The 19993-nt window shown below is 46.2% G+C and overlaps 1 protein-coding gene across 1 annotated transcript in view; it reads right to left on the bottom strand.

The window, feature by feature from the left end:
• Positions 1 to 19993, bottom strand: part of PTPRT (protein tyrosine phosphatase receptor type T) — a gene marked incomplete at both ends in the record, with an annotated part of 1080119 nt that overhangs the window by 766162 nt on the left and 293964 nt on the right. The window contains 1 exon segment of the mRNA XM_082644817.1: positions 12172 to 12297. Coding sequence (XP_082500943.1) covers positions 12172 to 12297 — 126 coding nt within the window.

Below are 19993 nucleotides of genomic sequence, written 5' to 3'. Positions count from 1 at the left end.
GGGCCTGCGCATCCGGAGCCTGTGCTCCGCAACGGGAGGGGCCACAACAGTGAGAGGCCCGCATACCGCGAAAAAAAAATAAATAAATAAATAAATAAATAAATAAAGTTAAGTCAAATAAAAGCAAAACAAAAACTGCACCTATACCACATAGGGTTGACATGAACGATAATGGAGAAAAGACATTTAAAATGCCTGGCACGTAATAAGTGCTTGCTAAATGCTAGCTGTTATTATTATCAAAAGAGACATCCCTGTGCAGTACAGTTGGCCCAATAAAAATCTGATAATCTAGGGCAGCACTGGACAACAGAAATATGTGAGCCACGTATGTAATTTTAAACTTTTCAGTAGCCACATTAAAAAAGTAAAGGAAATGGATTAAATTAATTTTAATAATTTATTTTATCTAACCCAGCATATCTAAAATATACCGTTTCAACATGTATAAAAATTATAAATGAGGGCTTCCCTGGTGGTGCAGTGGTTGAGAGTCCGCCTGCCGATGCAGGGGACACGGGTTCGTGCCCCGATCCCGGAAGATCCCACATGCCGCGGAGCGGCTGGGCCCGCGAGCCATGGCCGCGGAGCCTGTGTGTCCGGAGCCTGTGCTCCGCAACGGGAGAGGCCACAGCAGTGAGAGGCCCGCGTACAGCAGAAAAAAAAAAAAAAAAAAAAAAATTATAAATGAGATTTAAAAAATTTTTTCATAGTAAGTCTTTGAAATCTGGTGTGTGTTTTACACATAAAGGACCAAGTGCTTCTTTCAAGTGCTCAACAGCCACGTGTGGCTGGTGGCCGCTGTATTGGACACTGCAGGTCTAAGACACTCCCAAATAGGACTATGATGTATTATTGGGTTTTCCAGATTACTGGACCTTATTTCATGGAGTCACACAGCCATCTTATTTCACTAAATTACCCCAAAAAACCAGTGTTTATATTAAACTATAATTTCCTTTTCTTATCAAATCTCTCATAATATATAATTACAATTCATATTCCAAGCATAAAGAAAGCCTGTTTCCTTATTAAAGACAAGGCAATCCATATATTCAAAAACAAGGTGTTCACTTAAAGGAGCCCCAGCCCCTGGAGCAGCTGCGCAATAAACAAACCAAGAAAACATCACCCACTGCTCCAGGCTGGCATCACCATGACCTTCCTCTGAGGCTGGCCCGGGAGAGGCTGAGGCAGATGTAGCAGGAGACTGAGGATGCATGAGGGGAGTCATCTTTGTGGTCCAGTGAGATGTCTCTGATGCCCGAGGCATCCGTGATGTTCCCTTCTGACAAACCACGCAGAACAACACGCAGGCTTGTTATGTCTGCGTTTAGGTGGACCCTGATGGGCTCAGTCGACTCAACCAGCCAGTAGGACAGTCAACCCTCAGTGACTAGACATAGGGCACCCCCCCTCATTCTCCCAGCGAGAAGACCCCACAAAAAAGTTTTCAGGCAACTTCCATATACACAATTTCCCACATATAAATGAATTAGTCAAATGGTATCTAAATTAGTACTATGAGATCTAAGATATGATTTCATTACACCTCCGTATTTAAAATCACGTTTCCTAAAATAATAGATTACCTTAAAAATAGGTCATGGTTCAGAGCCCAGACTCTGAAACCAACTGCCTGGATTCATATCTCAGCTCCTCTTTTTACTACTAAGTTTTGGGTGATTCCTCAAAACTTGTGGGCCTCAGTTTCCTCATGTGTAAAACATGGGTAATCACAGTACCCAGCTCGCAGTACCGCTGAAGTATGAAATGAGTTAAAAACACGTAAAGCCCTTAGAACATCATCCACTAAGTGGAATACATGGGTTCGTTCAAAAATAGTGGTTTGTCACCAGCTCATCCCACTTCTCCACACATGGTTCTTGCTAGCCTCATTCCCTTCTCCCTGTTACAAAACACCCTTTTCTGCCTGACCTCCGAGACCCCTGCAGATCTCATGGTTAGGGGGTATCCTCCACACTGCCCAGACTCTCCCCCCACTCTTGCGATAATCCTTTCAAATAAAGTCTCTCCTTACGTAAGCCTGGAGACATGTGTTAATTTGACACCCGTTATCTAAAAGTACATGTGTTCCATAAACAACGAGTTAATGTATAGCACTGGGAACTATGTTCAGTATCTTGTAATCACCTATAATGCAATAGAATCTGAAATAGTATACATGTATAACTGAATCACTTTGCTCTATGCCAGAAAGTAACACAATATTGTAAATCAACTATAAGTCAATTTTTTAAAAAGTATGTGTTCCTCTGTACCTGGTAAACTAAAACAACCGAAATAACACAAAATTTTGCTTCAAAAAGTAGTGGTTTATTATCCATTCCCATATATTATAGAAACTTTTATTCAGACTCGTCACATGTGCCATTGACATCTGGGTTTGTCATCAGAGGAAGCACTTTTTTTTTTTTAACGTCTTTATTGGAGTATAATTGCTTTACAATGGTGTGTTATTTTCCGCTGTATAACAAAGTGAATCAGCTATACGTATATATATATATCCCCATATCCCCTTCCTCTTGCGTCTCCCTCCCACCCTCCCTATCCCACCCCTCTAGGTGGTCACAAAGCACCAAGCTGATCTCCCTGTGCTATGAGGCTGCTTCCCACTAGCTAGCTATTTTACACTTGGTAGTGTATATATGTCCACGCCACTCACTTTGTCCCAGCTTCCCTAGCCCCTCCCCATCTGCGTCTTTATTCCTGTCCTGCCCCTAGGTTCATGAGAACCTTTTTTTTTTTTAGATTCCATATATGCGTGTTAGCATACTGTATCTGTTTTTCTCTTTCTGACTTACTTCACTCTGTATGACAGACTCTAGGTCCATCCACCTCACACCCTGAACATGCCCGATCTCATCTGATCTCAGAAGCTAACCAGGGTCAGGCCTGGTTAGTACTTGGATGGGAGGAAGCACTTTTTAAGTTGAATGCCATGGGTCTACATCACCTTAATTCATTTACACCATTTGGATACAATACTTTTTGAATCCAGGGGTGATGTCACAGAAAACTGAATGTCAAGGCAAGCATCTATGTGGGTATAGACCAGATGTGTTTTCCCATTTATCTGATCACTGCAAAGATCCCTTGTGGCTCCTCCAAGCCATCCTTAGCACCCATCATTATTTGCCCATCTCCTCAAGAATAATACTAAACTTGCCTTCAAATCTCTTGCCTTTTTTTTTTCCCTACCAATTCTGTTCATCCCTGTAAGCATCCCAAACTAGCACTGACTGGGGTCACTGCAGGCTGATGTTGAGATGCTTTAGAAGAACTTTACTGAGAACTGTTTGGAGGCAGAGATCTTTCCTTTTACTTAAGCATTTAGGGTATACTTTGGCTTTTATGTTTTGTTCTCCCATTGCCATTTCTTGGGTTTCAGTTACATAAACCATGGTGCATCCATCCAATGGGATACCATGCAGCCCTGGAAAGTGAAAGCTAGATCTGAACCCAGTGGTCTGAAAAGTGACCGATGACCCAGCTGTCTGGGAACCACGATCCTACTCGTGACCTGCATTCTAAGGAGGTGTAATCATCAGAGTAAGGTGACTGCAGGAACCACAGAGTTGGAAGCCACACTCCCTACAGGCAAACCCTGGCTCCATCATAAGCTAACTATGAACTTGGGCAAGTCCTTTAAGTTTTGTGTGCCTCCAGTTCCCTGATTTGTAAAATGCAGATCATAATATCTACATCGGAGGACTATTACAAGGATTAAATAAGCTAATATATGTAAAGTGTTTAGGAAAGTACCTGCCACACAGTAAGTACTATATAAATATCTCTTTCCTAGCATTATTGTCACTATTACCGCATACATATATGCTCTCTGACTCCCTCCCTCCTCCTCCTCTTTTCTTTTCTCTCTTCCCCTCCCCCTCCCTGGCTCCCTCTCCCTTTCTCTCTCTCTCTCCCTACCCCCACCCCAATACACATCAATTTGTCCACAGTGATTTTTTTTTTTTTTTTTTGCAGTACACGGGCCTCTCACTGTTGTGGCCTCTCCCGTTGTGGAGCACAGGCTCCGGACGTGCAGGCTCAGCGGCCATGACTCATGGGCCCAGCCGCTCCGCGGCATGTGGGATCTTCCTGGACCGGGGCACAAACCCGTGTCCCCTGCATTGGCAGGCGGACTCTCAACCACTGCGCCACCAGGGAAGCCCCACAGTGATATTTTGAGAGAACAAAGATGGGGGTGGAGAGAATTAATTTGTATGTGCAAACTCAGCATTTCTTTCAGAATGAATATATATTTTATCATTAAAGGGGGAAAAATTGTATTGACTCAACAGTGACTAAATGGGAACATAAGAGCTTATAGCTTTAAGCCAATCAATACCATCAGGAGTGATTAAGGACATTTAGGGGCCTATGTTTCCAGATCTTTTTAATGTAAGCACAACATTAAAGAAACAGTAGGTCAGATTTTGGACGAGTCACATTTTTCCACTGGAGAGCCTCTTACATGGGTTACAAGTCAAGCTACACATCTGTGAGAGTAGATCAGGCCCCAGAGTGAAGAAGGGGTAATCCCCAGGGTCCCTTCACTTTCCCCAAGAATCAACTCTAGATCAGAAGAGCCCTGACCAGCCAGTCCCCAGCCTCGTCAAGCTGAGGGGAAGCACTCAGGATGTGAAAGCCACAGATGCCCCGTGTCCCGTGAAAATGCCAAAGAAAGAAGCCGTCTCTCCGGGTTCTCCCCCAAGTTTCCAGACATCATTTCTCTCTTGACTTTCCTAACACTAATAATCCTAATGGCAACTTAGTCCATATATGGACCAACTGCCCTGTTCTAAGCCCCATGCAGGGCCCAAGGAATTCAGCAATGAGAGGCGGCCCATGCCCACAAGTGGCTCACAGCCTCAGTGAGGAATCAGAGAAAACATGTCATAAACTCAGCCACAGAAGCACAGAGCAGTCAGGGAAAGCCCCCTGGAGGAGGTGACATCCTCTGTCAATAAAAAGAAGGGGACCAGGAGGTACCCTCGAGCCAGAGGCATGATGGGGTGGCCTTCAGGGTTTGTGATTGAAAACAAGAAAAAACTACGACGATCTGTCTCAAAAATAGGAATGTTCTGGAAGAACACTGGGAAACTCATCATGAAGAGAGAGCTGGAGGATAGCTTGAAAAAGAACAGAAACTAAGGCAGTTCTGGGGGACCAAGAAACAGGCAGTTGAGCAACCTCTTTTAGGACAACCGATTGTGGTACAGATGCCACCCCTCCACTGGACACACCTGCTACACAAGCCTCTGGCTGCTGACTCACCCCCCACCCCCAGATGATAAGTCCTGCGCAGGAGGGTCTAACTGGCTGGGTCCAGGTCACATGTCCAGCCACATCCAGGCTGCTGGGGGCAGTAAGTATCTGGCAATTTCGCATGGCAGCAAGCTCCACACTCCACCAAGATCCCACACAATGAAAGAGTCCCCACATCAAGAAGCAGGGTTGGAGGCTGGACTCCCAAAACAAAAGCATGAAGGCTTCTCTCCTGTGATTATGTAGAAGGGGAAAGGTAAGAGGAGAGGGCAGGAGAGGGGGCTGAGGCTGGAGATAGATGCTGCGGTCGTATCAGGAGAATTTCAATTATTAATAAGAGCAGGTCATTTAACAAGCATTCACTGCTACCTCCTACATCCCAGGCACTGGAGTTACGTGCAGATAAGATGGTGTCCCAGCCTCTAAGGAGAACCGAAGTAGTTCAGCACACAGACTAGAAGAGGCTGGCTTCTCTTCTAGTTGGCACTGGAGAGCCCATCCTGCTTTGTACAGCTGATGTCCACCTTGACTGGTCAGCGCTTGGACTGCTCTGATTGATTACTATTTAGAACATAATTCCTGCTCATCCCCAGAAGGTCTCCATCCACTGTGCTAAGAGCTATAACACAGTGCACTCAGGGGACCATCACCAGTTCCTGACTTGTGTTTAGGGCTTCAGAATTCACAAAGCGTTTTCCCAATATTGACTCATGGGCGAATTTCCAGCATTCCATGTTTGACATGTCGATGATATTCTTCTTCCAGATCTCAAAAATAAACATAACCACTCTGTGTTTGGTACACAAGGGAGTACAGAACTATAGAAAAATATATAAAGCAAATTTGATAACTTCTGTTGGAGGGGAGCACAGAGATCTTTGTAAAAGAACAGTCACTGCAATGTGACCGAGGACTCGGTGGAAGGAACTTAAACATGCAACAACATGGTGGTTAAATAAACCAGAACGGTCATTGGAATGGAACACTATGAAGCCTTTACAAAGCACGCTTTTGAGGAATACATAACGCCATGGGAAAATTCTTAAAAATAGCACTAAATAGAAAAATAGATATTTATGTAAGTTCGTGCGCACATATGACTTTTGTTCTTTATGGCAATCCCTACGTGCATATTCTCCACAATGAATATGCATTATTTTTGCAATCGTAAACCATGACTGTACATAGAAATAACTTTAAAAGATGCTTAGTTGATGGCAGCACCACGTATACTATATATTTCTCTATCCTGGGGGTTGAAGCCTGGCTCCTCTTTCACATGTAATTTATCTCTCTCTGGGGCTTGGTTTTCTCAAAAATAAAGAGGAGACAATATCTCTGAACTTATGTGATGGTGGCACATTAGACGAAATGTGTAGGAAAATGCCTAACCCCATTCTTGGTTAGATCACACAGTAACTGTCAGTTCTCTTAAAAGAAAGCAAAAGCTCCAATATACTGACAGCACGCTGGTGTGAGTTCTAATGTAGAAAAGGTGACGGGGTCAGGGTACTGATGTGTAATTGACCCAGGAATAGTTTCCCAGGGCTGCCATAACAAATTACCACACACTGGGCGGCTTAAGATAACGGAAATTTGTTCTTTCACAGTTCTGGAGTCCAGGAGTCTGAAACCAAAGTGTTGGCAGGGAATTACACCCCCCAAAGGCTCTAGGAAGAATCCTTCTTCGCCTCTTCTGGTTTCTGGTGTCTGCTGGCAATCCTTGGCTTTTCTTGGCATGTAAATGCATCGCTCCAATCTCTGCCTCTGGCTTCACATGGTTCTTTTCCCCTGTGTGTCTGGGTGTTGCTTCTCTGCCACCAGTAACACCCTATGAGGGCTCAGGATAACCAGCCTGACCTCATCTTTGCTTGATTATATCAGCAAAGACCCTATTTCCAAATACAATCATATTCACAGGTGCCAGGGACTAGGACCTTCACTTATCTCTTTGCAGGACAAATTTCAACCCATAACAGACCCCAACCTTCTCTCTATAAATATCAGCAGTTAGAGCAAAGCAGAAACACACTGCCAAGGGGCCAGTGCATGAAGGAAATGCCAGTACTGTTCTGGATCTGTGCCTGCTTCCATGGCAGGCTGATTGGTGGAAATATTCCTGTCTGTACGTGTATATGTTTACTCTGGATTTTTCCCAACACCTGCTCTTTCCAATCAGGTGACTCACTGGGCTCTTTGTATTTCTCTGCTCTAGAGATTTGTACAGGATGGAGAGAAGAAGCTGCTTGAAGTCAAGGGTTCCTTCTTCCTTTCTTTGTTTTTGTTTTTTTTTTTAAGGTCTAAACTTACTAAACAGATTATACTGTGAGGCCAAGAAGGGCTGGCCTAACATGGGTGTGGTTTTGAGGACTAGGAAGGAGAGGGGAGAAGTTCCTACACTGGGCAGAGGAAACAGATGGATTTGTTTGTCCCGAACTGCTGGATGACAGCACTCGTGGAGGGAAAAGACCCCAAAAGGGATGCTGGGTGATGCACCTGGGCTGGCTCAACTCAGGAGAAGGGCTCCAAGCCTCGGGAAGAAGAGGCAGAATTACTAGCCCCAAAGGGACCATAAGGAATGTGACAGCGGGCTTCTCAGAGGCAACCACAATGACCTGCTTAAGTCCCAGGACATCTGTAAACCCCTAGGGAAAGGGAGGGCCCAGTAAAGACTACAATGTAATGGCTCACTCCCTGGAGGCTCAGGGTTGATGTAAATGCCTCATTTCTTGTGCACTTGGGTTTGCAGCTTGAGGTTCAGTCTGACACTTAATGTCTTACAAGCGTCAGAAGGAAAAATAGAAGTAAACCTCCCAGCCCCACTTCCTCTGGCTTCAATCCCTCTAAAAGAACACTTACAGCACTTCCATCTCCCCTCAGCGCCCCCAGAGACCCTCCTGCTGGGCCCTGGGCTGGACCTCAGGGTGGACATGTGGACACTCATGCCAAGGTTGGAGAAGGCAGAGCTGAGAACCAGTGGCAGCTCCAGTTAGTTCCCTGGGCAAGATGGAGGCTTAGAGAGAGGGTCTGTGGGTGCAGTAACCCCCATCCTCTGTGACAGCCCCAGTAAAGATGAGGTGGGGGCAAAACCAGGGCTGAAGCCTGGAATGTTAGCCTGAGGGCTTTTCCCATGGAGAGGGATGAGGAAAAACAGTGGGATGAGGGGCTGTGTCTAGCACTGAATTAACAGACTCAAGATGGAGGAGGTGTTCTCCCTCGGGGTAGCATGTATCCTGGGCATGAAAAAGGGGCAAGGTTCCAAGGCGGACTTAGACTTACAGTCCCAGAGACTGTAAGAACCAGGAAAGAACTTAAGAGAACCGGCACTGATGAAGCCCTACTGTGTGCAGACACATCACACTCACACAGGCATCAGCCCATTTAACTCTCACACTGGTTCCCACGTTAACGATGAAGAAACTGACGCAGAGGGATTAAGGCCCAGGGTCAGTCAGCTGTGGCGCAGGATTGGAATAAGCTGGCCTGTAACAAGTCGATGATGAGGACTTTGAAAGCGAAGAACAGGACGCTATGAGTGAGAACATCGAGGGAGTCTTTCATCAGATGGAACAGTGAGGGACATCTCCCTGAGAAGGAGTGATGCTGAGACCTGACAAAACCAGGCAGCTGAAGAGTAGAGAAAACGACTGCAGTGAGAGGGGACAGCACGTGCAAAGGTCCTGAGCCAGGAAAGACTCGGACATGCCCAGGGAACTGAAACATGACCAGTGTGTCTGGAACATTTTGAGAGAGAAGAAAAGGGGCTCAGAGAAGACACCAGATCATGCAGGACCTTGCAGGCCGTGGCGAGGAGTTTAGGGTTCATCCTTTGGGCCAGAGGAAGTGCCCAAAGGGCAGAGGCTGACTGACCCAGAGCCTTGCACTGAGCCTGACACATGGAAGGGGCTCAGTAAAAGGTTGTGGGACATATGAGTACATAGAGCCACACTAGATTTCCAAAAGGATGGAAACTGCTGGCTTTACAGAAGGAAGAGGAAGATTTCAGCCATTGCGCGTGAGAAGAACAAACAATTTCACCTAATCCAAATTCACTTTCATGGCTCTCTGCCTAAGAAGCACATGGAGCTGCTGAAATCCACAGGTGCATCACGATGGAATCATTTCAGTAATCATCATCAAATGCCTCTATTTAGAAAAGCTCAGAAGATTGTATTAGTACACTCCAATATTTATGAAATGCCACTGTGCCATAATAAGGGTCTGAGAAAATTAAGATGAGGAGCAAAGGGTGCTCCTTCCAAGAGCAAAAGTGGCATGGTGGGAAAAGTAGTAATGTCATGTGGCTGCCGGGAACCTTGGTTTTCTGATCTGTAAAATGGAAGGATGGTAGCAAAGATTTAAACTGTGCTATAATAAAGGGCCCAAAAGTATTTAATAATATTTATCAGCCATTTCTTCATTAAAGAAACACTTGATAAAGACTATTTGCCCATTCATCCATGCATCCATCCAACAAAATGGTATTTCGTATATACTGTGTATGACGCACTGAATGAAGCACTAAAGATAGGCCGGGAACAAGACTGTCATGGTCCTTGTTCCCATGGAACTTCTCATCTGGCGATACAATGTACACTGAACAAGTAACATCAGTGATGCGTGTTCCTGAGGAAAAGAGCAGGGTGCAATGGGGAACGCTTACAGAAAGAGCAGACCCAGACTGGAGCATCTGGGGAGCACCCGCCTAAGGAAGAGATGCAAGAGCTGAGACACGAAGGGGAAGTACAAGAGTACAAGAGAACAGGGTGGAGGCGAAAGTTCTATGGAGAGTGCCCGTCTCATGTGAGTTCCTGAGGCAGGAAAGGGTCTGGAGCATTCTGGCAACTGACAAAAGCCAGTGTGAAGTGAACATGGGGGGAACTGGGATGTGGGGGGCTGGACCCCTTGGAGGCTACAGCAGGGCACTGGTCTCCTCTCTCAGAGCAAGAGGAAAGCCTCCAAAAGATTCTAGGCAGAAGCTGGGTGGGGGCAATGAAAGGGAGAGATAACGTGAACGGGCCTACATTCTAGAACAATCTCTGGCTTCTGTGCAGAGAGTGGGTTAAAGTCAGAAGAGGAAGCCGAGAAGTCTGTGTGAAAGTCTCCCAGTGACCCAGGTGAGAGGAGATGGTGCATGGCACCAGGGCAGCGGCGGCAGAGATAGAGAGACGTGAGCAGACCCGTGATGGGCTCAGGAGGTAAAGGGGCAGGACGAGTGATGGACAAGGAGAGGGGAGAGGAGAGAGGTCAGAGAGGAGTGTGACCCCTGGGTTTCTGAATCAGCACCAGAGTGAGGAAGTGGCCTTTTGAGACAAGGAGCACTAGAGTGTGAGTAGACGGAGATGAATCAGGACTTCAGTTTGGGAGATGCTGAGTTTGGAGAGTCTGCATGACCCCACAGGGCGTCCAGTGGGCTAAAGACGAGCAGAAAGAGCCTATGGGTGCGTGCAAATACACACACACAACACACACACACACCACGCACACACATGCACTGTAAGATCTGAATTTATTTGGCCAACATCAAAGCTGGCCACACAGAGCACAGCAGATGCGGTAGGTAGCCTTCAGCAGAGGTGCACTGCACGCCTGGGGTTTCCAATGGAAAAAGTGATTCTATCACATAAACCAAGACATTTTTGAAAGTAAAGTCAGCATTTTAAAAAAACTATGATGGGACAACAGGCACAGAGGTTGTCCCATGGTCACCTTACTAATGGGTACGTGTAGCTGTTGATGACTCTGCTCACTCACGTCAAGCAAGATCCTACCAGATCTGAAAAGCTCAATTTTGTACCATGTCACAGCTTTATGATACCTGGGGCTTGTGTCTATACTCGGGAGAAACGTACACAAACAACTGATGCCCTTAATAGGAACTAGATAGAGCCATGCAGTAGCCTCCTGCTTTGGGGCCAAACTCAGAGTCAATAAGGTCACTCAGGCCACACCCTCACCCAGACATCTCTGAGCATCTCTCTCCAGTTTAATGACATCCTGGCAAAGCTGTGTCTCAGAGCAGCTGGGAGGACAAGGCATCCAGGCAGTGGGCTGTGTACACAAGTTCATAAGAGATGTCTGACGGCAACTGAAGTCATGGGGAGAGTTGAGGTCATCCGTGGTGTGATGGTTAATTTTGTGTGTCAACTTGACTGGGCCAGGGGATGCCCAAATAGCTGTTACGGCATTATTTCTGGGTGTGTCTATGAGGGTGTTTCCAGACTTGATTAGCATTTGGAGAATTGAATAAAGCAAACAGTGCTCCCCAATGTGGGTGGGCATCATCCAATCCTCTGAAAGCCCAAACAGAACAAAAAGGCACCTCCTCCAGGTGTATCTCCCCTAGAATACATTGGCTATGACTCTCATAGGCCTACATCACGCAGGTATTCATCAGGAATGTATATTAGGCCTTCAGCCCCACTGGTGAAGGATAAACTTGGCATTCAGGATGTCGGGACAACTTTATGAGTAATATTTGGACTGTAATGGTTCCCCTGCATATATACAAGCTATGTCTGTGTGGCCCAGAAGGAAAAAAATGACCTCAAATTCTTGAGACGCTTTCTTCCCCCCAAATCCCACTACTATCAGGCTCCCAGACAAAACTCAGTGATGCCCCACTGGTAGCTAAAGCTTAGAATCTCAAAGCTAAAAGAAATCCTAAAATTTCCTGAATCCAGATGACATATGACTTCTCCCATACGCTTAAGAATTCACTCAGCCTTGGTTTGCATACCTCTGGGGATGGGGAACTTATTACCAACAAAGTTATCTACTGCCCTCCCCAACAGCTTGATCCAGAAGAAAGTTCTTCCCCATGAGTCATCATAAAAACTACCACCCCCAACAGGGCCTCAAACACAGTTGGTCACGTACCTGTAGGCACCGCTGGGTCCAACATTGGTTTCTCCCACGTGTTAATCTGCTCCCAGGTAAAGCCATTGGTCCCCAGGGCCACGCTGTAACCACAGTTGCTGTAGTGGTCATCAAAGGAACAGCCACCTGCAGACAAAACAGACGTGAGTAAATATACCCTTGTGTCTGGGGCTTGGTTCGTTACCCCCGTCTCATCAGCTCTTCATTTACAGCTTTGAATTTTAAACTCTGGAGGAGATTTTTTTTCAGGCAAGCAAATTGGATTTTTATATTTGCTTTGGCGCTCTCAAGAAAGACATTGGCATCTGCAGGCCCCCTATTTAAAAAAGTTAATAAGGCTAGTTACATTGATTTCAATCTTCCTTCCTGAGAAAGTAAACAGCAGTATCTCATTCTAAGCAGGAAAAATGAATGCCAGGGCATGCCTCTGTAATTGCTTCCTCCAACATGGAGAGATGCTGCAAGGCAGCAGAGCAAGCACTAGCTTCAGAGTCTTGAAAAACTAGACACGAATCTCAGCTTTGCAAAGCTGGGTCAGCTTGGACCAGATGCTCCGCCATCTGTGTCTCAGTTTCCTCACCTGGAATATGGAGGGAAAGATCCACTTGACAGAAATATCAGGAGGATTAAATGGAAAAACATACGAAAACTGGCACAGAATAGATTCTCAACACCCACCTCCTTCCCTATAAAAGAAGTTTTCGTGGAGTAAAGATCAAATGTGTAGAGAATTAGACAATCATGCACCTGGATGATAATAAAGTCAAGGCTGACAGTATTTAAAGCTTCTCCCTGAAAGTCCAAGCCATCCATCACCCACCACTTTGCAATGAGTTGTGTAAGTTGGCTTTTGCTGAGCACATGCTATGGGCTCTAAGTCCCCTCCAGGTGACATTAAGGGAGACGTGTGGTATGGAACTGAGGCTCCAACTAGGAAATGCTGGTCTGTCCAGAGAAGCAGGAGGTGACTATATGCTGGAAGGGGAAGCAGAAGAGGAAGAGGAGAACTAATCAAGGCTTTCAAGTTCAGGAGCATCTCCATGAGCACAGAGCAAGAGGAAGAGCGCTCCAGGGTGAGCTGGCAGGATGCAGAGAGGAACAGAGACAGCACCAGGACTGAGTCTCACACCCGGGTCCATAGTTCCACTGCCCTTTCTTGTCTCCTTACTGCTCAGACCTCATCACATCACAATCTCCCTCCCCTAAACAACCATTGGTTCCCCTGTCACACATCCAAACCACATCCATGGTTCTGCTCCATGTACAGAAACCATCCCTTGCTAGCCCCTTCCTGTGTCTGCAGGCTCATGTAATATCGCACCACTGTCTCCTTTAGCAACAAAGGACAAAATCCCTTCTCTACCCCCAGACCTGGGATTTCCTCTGCTTAGTGCTGGGGAAGGCCTGTTGACAGATCTGATACACACTGCTAACGTAAACCTATACACACTGCTAAAGTAAACCTATAATGATGGCAAAGCTCTCTCCACTTCCTTTCTTGCAGAGTATGGAAACCCATAAGAGTTGGGCTGGGCAAAGGAGAGCTGGACCTGTTTTGGTAGTGCAAGGGTTGGGGCTTGAGTTGAGAGAATTAAATAGCTTTGCGCTAAAAAGCAACAGGAATTTGCAGTATAGACACCTAAAGAGAGAGGGAAGGAGAGGGAGAGAGAGAGATCCAAGAAACACACTGTAAAGCAGACACCTACAGAAGGTGAAAGCCAATGAGAAATCTCCTGTGATGGGAAATGGCTGATGAACTGGTAGAAACTAAAATTTCTGTTTACTTTCGTTGATTCATTCTTTCATTCACAATTATTGCATTGAGCTCTTAGGGCAGATCCAGAAGAGCACAAGGTGCTATCTATACAGTGGTTTACAAAAGAGGCATGCTATCACTAGCATGAGTGAGGCAGACAGACAGTTTCAGGCAAACTAGTAAGTAACTCTGCATTTCTGTATGTGCTCTGAAGGATGCGGTTGGGGGAACTGAGAGGACCCCTAGGCTGATGTGGTCCAGGAAGCCTTTCTGACCATGAATTGGAGACAGTTCCCTGTCCTGTGATGTAACGTCCCTCCACTACATCCAACTCCACACTGAGAGCTGGCGACATACAACAGCCCTGTGTCACTGGTGCTTCAGGAAACAAAGGGAAGAGCAATGCCCAGTGTGGATGGACAAGGGTCCACAGACAAAGATGGAAGTCCCAAGAGACAAGAGGAAAGGTCAGGGGCAGAAAGCAGCGGAGACTTCATCCCAGATAGAGTGGACAAGGGAGACCTCTGAAAGGCAAGGACAGAGGCAATCAATCAGCTTCCACTAGACAGTAAGCTTCAGAATGGCTGGGAATGGCACTGACACAGAGAGGGGCTTAAGAAATATCCACTGGGCTTCCCTGGTGGCTCAGTGGTTGAGAGTGCGCCTGCCGATGCAGGGGACACGGGTTTGTGCCCTGGTCTGGGAAGATCCCACATGCCGCGGAGCGGCTGGGCCCGTGAGCCATGGCCGCTGAGCCTGCGCGTCCGGAGCCTGTGCTCCGCAACGGGAGGGGCCGCAACAGTGAGAGGCCCGCGTACCGCAAAAAAAAAAAAAAAAAAAAAAGATGTTTCTCTTTCTCGGTGGAATCCCTTGGCACATACACCTGCTAGAAAAGGGTCCAGACCATCTCTGCAGGTGTTTGTGGCAGGCTACTTGGGGAAGACTTATGACTGGAGAGATCCCCAAAAGATACTCATTTGGATGCTCGCCTCACTGTTTTAAAGTGGTCCCATTCAACTGATACCAACTCCATCACTATCATTTTGGAAGAAAACAAAAATCTCCTAAAACGACCCCTACCCCCAGAATTGGGCTCAGCCTCCAAAGCACATGCCCTGGTTTGGAGGAGACCCAAATAATTGAGGGAGGACAGGGCAGTTCAGCCACAGGCCCGGGGAGGACCCAGCACTACCTCTCTACACAGGGGCAGAGAAGCTATTTTCCTGGACAGGTTGAGGTCAAAATGTAGCAAAGGCCCCAGATGCTGTGATGTGAGTCCATCATATAAAGTCAACAGAGAAATGGAAAACTGTAGCAAGGAAATTGGATTTTGAAAATCCATTTGGGTTTGGTAATGTATAGCATATCAGCATCTGTAAGGGAAGTAAAAATAGTGCAGGATACATACTTTAAGATACATTAAAGCATAAATAAAGTTTATAGTGCCAATCAGAATTTTTTTAAACATGAGCTCCTCTTTTGAAAATGAGAGAGAAATAGAATTCAATAAAAATATAAATGTGTCTGCTTCTGCATTTCTCAGATATGTTCCTGTGTATCCTTGAACAGAATTGAGTTCGGAAGAGAAACTAACGGTTTTCTAGGCTTCTGCTCTTTCCCAGGCACTGTCCTTGAGCTATGTAAGTATATATTTATATATGTATGTCTATGAATAGAGGTTAAGTCTAACTACCCCCACTCCCTAAGACAGGGGTCAAGCGACATTTTCTGTAGAGGGCCAGATATTAAAGATGTTCACCTTGCAGGTGTACTGGTTTTCTCTCGCTACCCAACAAGTTACCACAAACTCAAAACAACACCCATTTATTATCTCCTGGTTTCCACAAGTAAGAGGTACAGACAAGGCCGCACCTTATCAGGGCCTCACTAGGCTGAGGTCAGGGTATCAGGGGACCTGCTTTACTTTTTGGAGCCCAGGTCATCTTTTGCATGGTGCTTCGCAGAATTCAGTTCCTTGTAATTATAGGATCAAGGTCCCTCCTCTCTGGCTGGCCATTATCTAGGAACCACTCTCAGCCCCTAGAAGCTACTCACAGTTCCTGCTATAAACCCTCTCATGTCTCACATCTCTTTCTGGGTAAGACTCCATCCTTTTTATGGGCTCATCTGATTCAGTCAGGCCCACCCAGCCAAGATCCTCTCCTTTTTGGTTAACTAAAGTCAACCAGCTTGGGAACTTAATTACATCTGTGAAATTCCTTCACCTTGGTCACTAACATAACCTCATTATAACAGTGAAATCTATCCTATTCAGAGTCCCTCCCAAAGGATGGGGATTATATAAGACATGAATACCGGGGGCCAGTAATCTTGGGGACCCATTTGGAATTCTGCCCACCACAGAAGGCCACTGGGTCTCTGTCACTATGACTCAGCAATGCCACTGGAGCACAAGCAGCCAGAAGCCACAAAGAAAGATGGGCAGAGTTATGTTCTAATAAAACTTGATTTACTGACACTGCACTTTGAATTTCCTATGATTTTTCCCGTCACAGAACAGTATTCTTCGTTTGAGTTGTCTAAACATTTAAAAATGTAAACACCAATCTTCCTTTGTGGGTGGAGTACAAAATCAGTGAAGGTCCAGAATTGGCCTGCAGGCTGTAGTTTGCGAACCTTTGCTTTGATGCCATAAAAATTTCCAATTTGAACATGGTCACAGAAAAGTACCGTGTTTCACCATTTGAGTGTTTGATGTCATGTGCTTTTGATACCTCCTTCCCATTTCTCAGTTGTAGCACGTCTCTTCCTTCCTCCCAGAAGTGGAAGGGGGGACATGTTATCCACTGCCTTCCAAAGCTACACTCCCGGCCTTGTAGCTACACTGCCGGCTTCTTTTGAGAGAAGCACAAAAGGTAGCTGGATTTAAATAAACACTTCACCGACATCACAGCATGTGTTCTCCGTGGGTGAGGAGTAATGCTGGAACTTCACAGACGAGGAAACCAAGGCCAGAGCAGGTGACATTCTCAATACCACCCAGTCAATCGCAGGCAGAGCCAAGACTCAAATCAAGGACTCCTTTCTTAGCCAGAAAGTCTGACAACCAGGGCAGACCTCAGCTACTACATTCACGGGAGACCCAGTGCAAAACCAAAATGCAAAGCCTTCTGCTTAAAAATTATTAAGAATGTCAACGTGGCCATAGCACAGCATTAAACTAAGCATGGGGTCCTTCCAAGTGCCAGGCCCTGGGTGACTGCACAAGTCATACACCCACGAAGCCAGCCCTACTCTGAGGACACACACATTCTAATGATAAAGCTCGCCAGCCTCCAAGTCATCAAGATGCTGCCCTTGTTCCAACAAAGACTTTGAAGGTAGGGCAGTATCTAAGTGGCTTATTAATCGTGAGCAGGCTATCGTGGGTAGGCGAGTCTTGCCCCCGGAATGAATGTAAACCAGCCTGGCATAAATTGAATTCCTTTTTGGAATATCTAATTGAATTTGCAGAAGTCTGTGCCAAGGGGGGTGTTTAAATAAGTGCACAAATATGATAAGAAGGCCTTCACACCATTATATCTAATTCAGTAAGCAAAAATAATGGCAGAGCACGTTCCAATTAGTGTTTGATTTATTTGCTTTAACAAATCCAATTAGTAGCATGTTTTATAAAGTCATCTAATGTCAAACACTCATGGACTCAACAGATAGAAACAATAGTCCTAATAGGAAAAAAAAATGTTTTAAAGCTCTTTGAACAGTGAATTTATTATAAATAAGATGATGTCTCTCTGATGGCTTAGGCATTCCCCAAGGACCAGGGAAACAGTGTCTGATCTGCTCATTTGGTTCTTTCTCCCAGAGACTCTGGGAGGCAACTCAGGTTAATTTGGCCCATTATAATAAATCCAGGAAAACAACAAAGGTGGAAGCAAGCAATGGGACTTCAAGGGAGAATAATGACCTTGCTGCTGGGTGTCTTCTAGACCAGAGATGTGTTCTGACTTCCAAGGCAGCACAGTGGAGCAGGAAAAGACAAGGCTAACAGAAACAGCGACCTTCTAGAACCTGATCCAACACCCTCACACTCTCTCCAGACTCCAGTGTTTTCTCTCTGTGAACTAAAGAGTTCAAGGAGATTAGAGACCCTCGGGTGTGCCCGCCTTTCGTGGTGGATGATGGTCTCTGACCAGTGAAACTGAGCATCCGTAGGGTTTAAAGGTATGGACTCTGGAGCCAGCATCCCAGCTTTTGTATTTTTTTTTTTAACTGTGTGACCTTGACCAGGTTATTTAACCTCTATGTGCTTCAATTCCTCCTCTGTAAAACGAGGATAATCATAGTGCCCATCCCTTGGGGGTTGTGATGAGGATTCGGTAAATGTAAAGACTTGGAACGGTGCCTGGCACATAGTAGGTTCTAAGTAAGTATTTGTTAAATTAATATTTAATCCCAATGGATGCATTAGAAATGGGAAAGATAGCTATGTTGTCTGTGTCCACTGTTGCATAATCTCAAAACAAATAAAATATTTTAAAGAAACTATCTGAGCTGGTCCATCACGTCCTGTATGAATCAGCAGTGCCCATGGTGATAAGCTATTGATATGCGTTGTCACTCCCAGCTTCATTCCCCACTTACTGCTGTGTGACCTCAGGCAAATCACCTAACCTCGCAGGTCAGAGATTCTTCCCAGGTAACAAAGGAATAAATTAAACTCTCTCAAAGGGCACTTCGATTTCTGACACCCTGGGAGATGGCGACTGTGCACCCACATATCACCCAGCTACATTTGTTGGGATGCTGGTGGGATACAGGAGGGCCAGGTGTTCCCTGGAAATAAAAGCCTCTGTTCAGACCAGCTTCCCTGCAGTGTCTGCCGGGGGGGCGGGGGGGGGGGCCTCAGTCTGGTGCGTCTTAATGTCCTACAAGAAGAGAGCACAGCGGAATGTGGCAGGCAGATTCCCATCTCCTCACATGTGCCAGCCCTCCCAGGCTCCCGGAGAGGACCGTCTGCTCTGCCGCAGGCGACGTCTCAGCAGATGCTGTTCTGCATTGTGACCAGGAGGAAAAAACGAAGGAGGCGCCCATGTGTGGGGTCAGCACTCAGCTTCACCCTGCCAAGAGGATGCGGGTGGGTGAGGGACAGTGGTCACCTCGGTTAAAGTGAAGATGGCTCAATTTGGAGACCAGCTGGAGAGTCCACCAGCCTGAACTGCAGCCCCACCCAAACCAGCAAGTCTGTTTTTGTTTCCCCCGAAAAACCCGGGAGCAGATTCAGGGATTCCGCTGCTCTCTCATGTTTCAAGAGGGAAGGGGTCACCTGGCCCAGCTCCTAAATTTACAGGTGGGCAGACAGGCATCAAAAGGACAAGGCTGCAAAGAGAGGGGTGCAGAGCTGGGAAGGAAGCCAGCTCTCCTGGCCCCGGGCCAGAGCTCTGCCCACTCAGAAGCCAGAATAGCATCTTTCATCTTTTCTCACACCATGGTGATGGCTTTTTTTCATTTTTATTTTTGAGGGAGCAGTGAAAGAAAGAGATGGCCGAGGGTCATAACCCATTTCAGGGAAACTTTAGATTGGCTAGGAAAGGTGAGAAAAGGTTTCCTCTACACAGAAGAAAGGGCTGACACTGCTTTCTGGCAGGAGTCGTGTCATCTTCTGAAGACCTCGGAAACCCAAGTCAGCTGGATGGCCTCAGGGCCTTTGCACTGCACCCCTTGCCTGGAACACTCTCACCCTAGCGCTTCACGTGGCATCACGTGGCTGGCCCTGCGCATCTTCCACATCAAACGCCGCCTTCTCAGAGAAGCCTCTCTGAACATTCCATGGGAATCAACTTCCTCTCTTCCCCAATTCTTCTCTAACATACCGTCTTGCTTCTGTTCGATGGTGTTATTCATACCCCCTGAGTAACTCTGCAATTATTCATTTACTCATTTGTTTATTTTCTGTCTTCCCACCACCCGTTTAAGTCCACTGGAGCAGGAAGCATACGTCCATGTTCTTTGCCACTGAATCCTCAGGACATATCAAAGAGCCTGGCACTTTGATGCTTGAGAGCTTAAGGGAAACTGAATGGAGTGTAATGAAGTGTCCCGAGT

This window comes from Mesoplodon mirus (assembly GCF_964341445.2).
Source record: "Mesoplodon mirus genome assembly, chromosome: 15".
NCBI classification, from domain to species: Eukaryota; Metazoa; Chordata; class Mammalia; order Artiodactyla; family Ziphiidae; genus Mesoplodon; species Mesoplodon mirus.
Note: the sequence above shows the minus strand (reverse complement) of the source record. Positions and strands in the feature narration are given on the sequence as shown.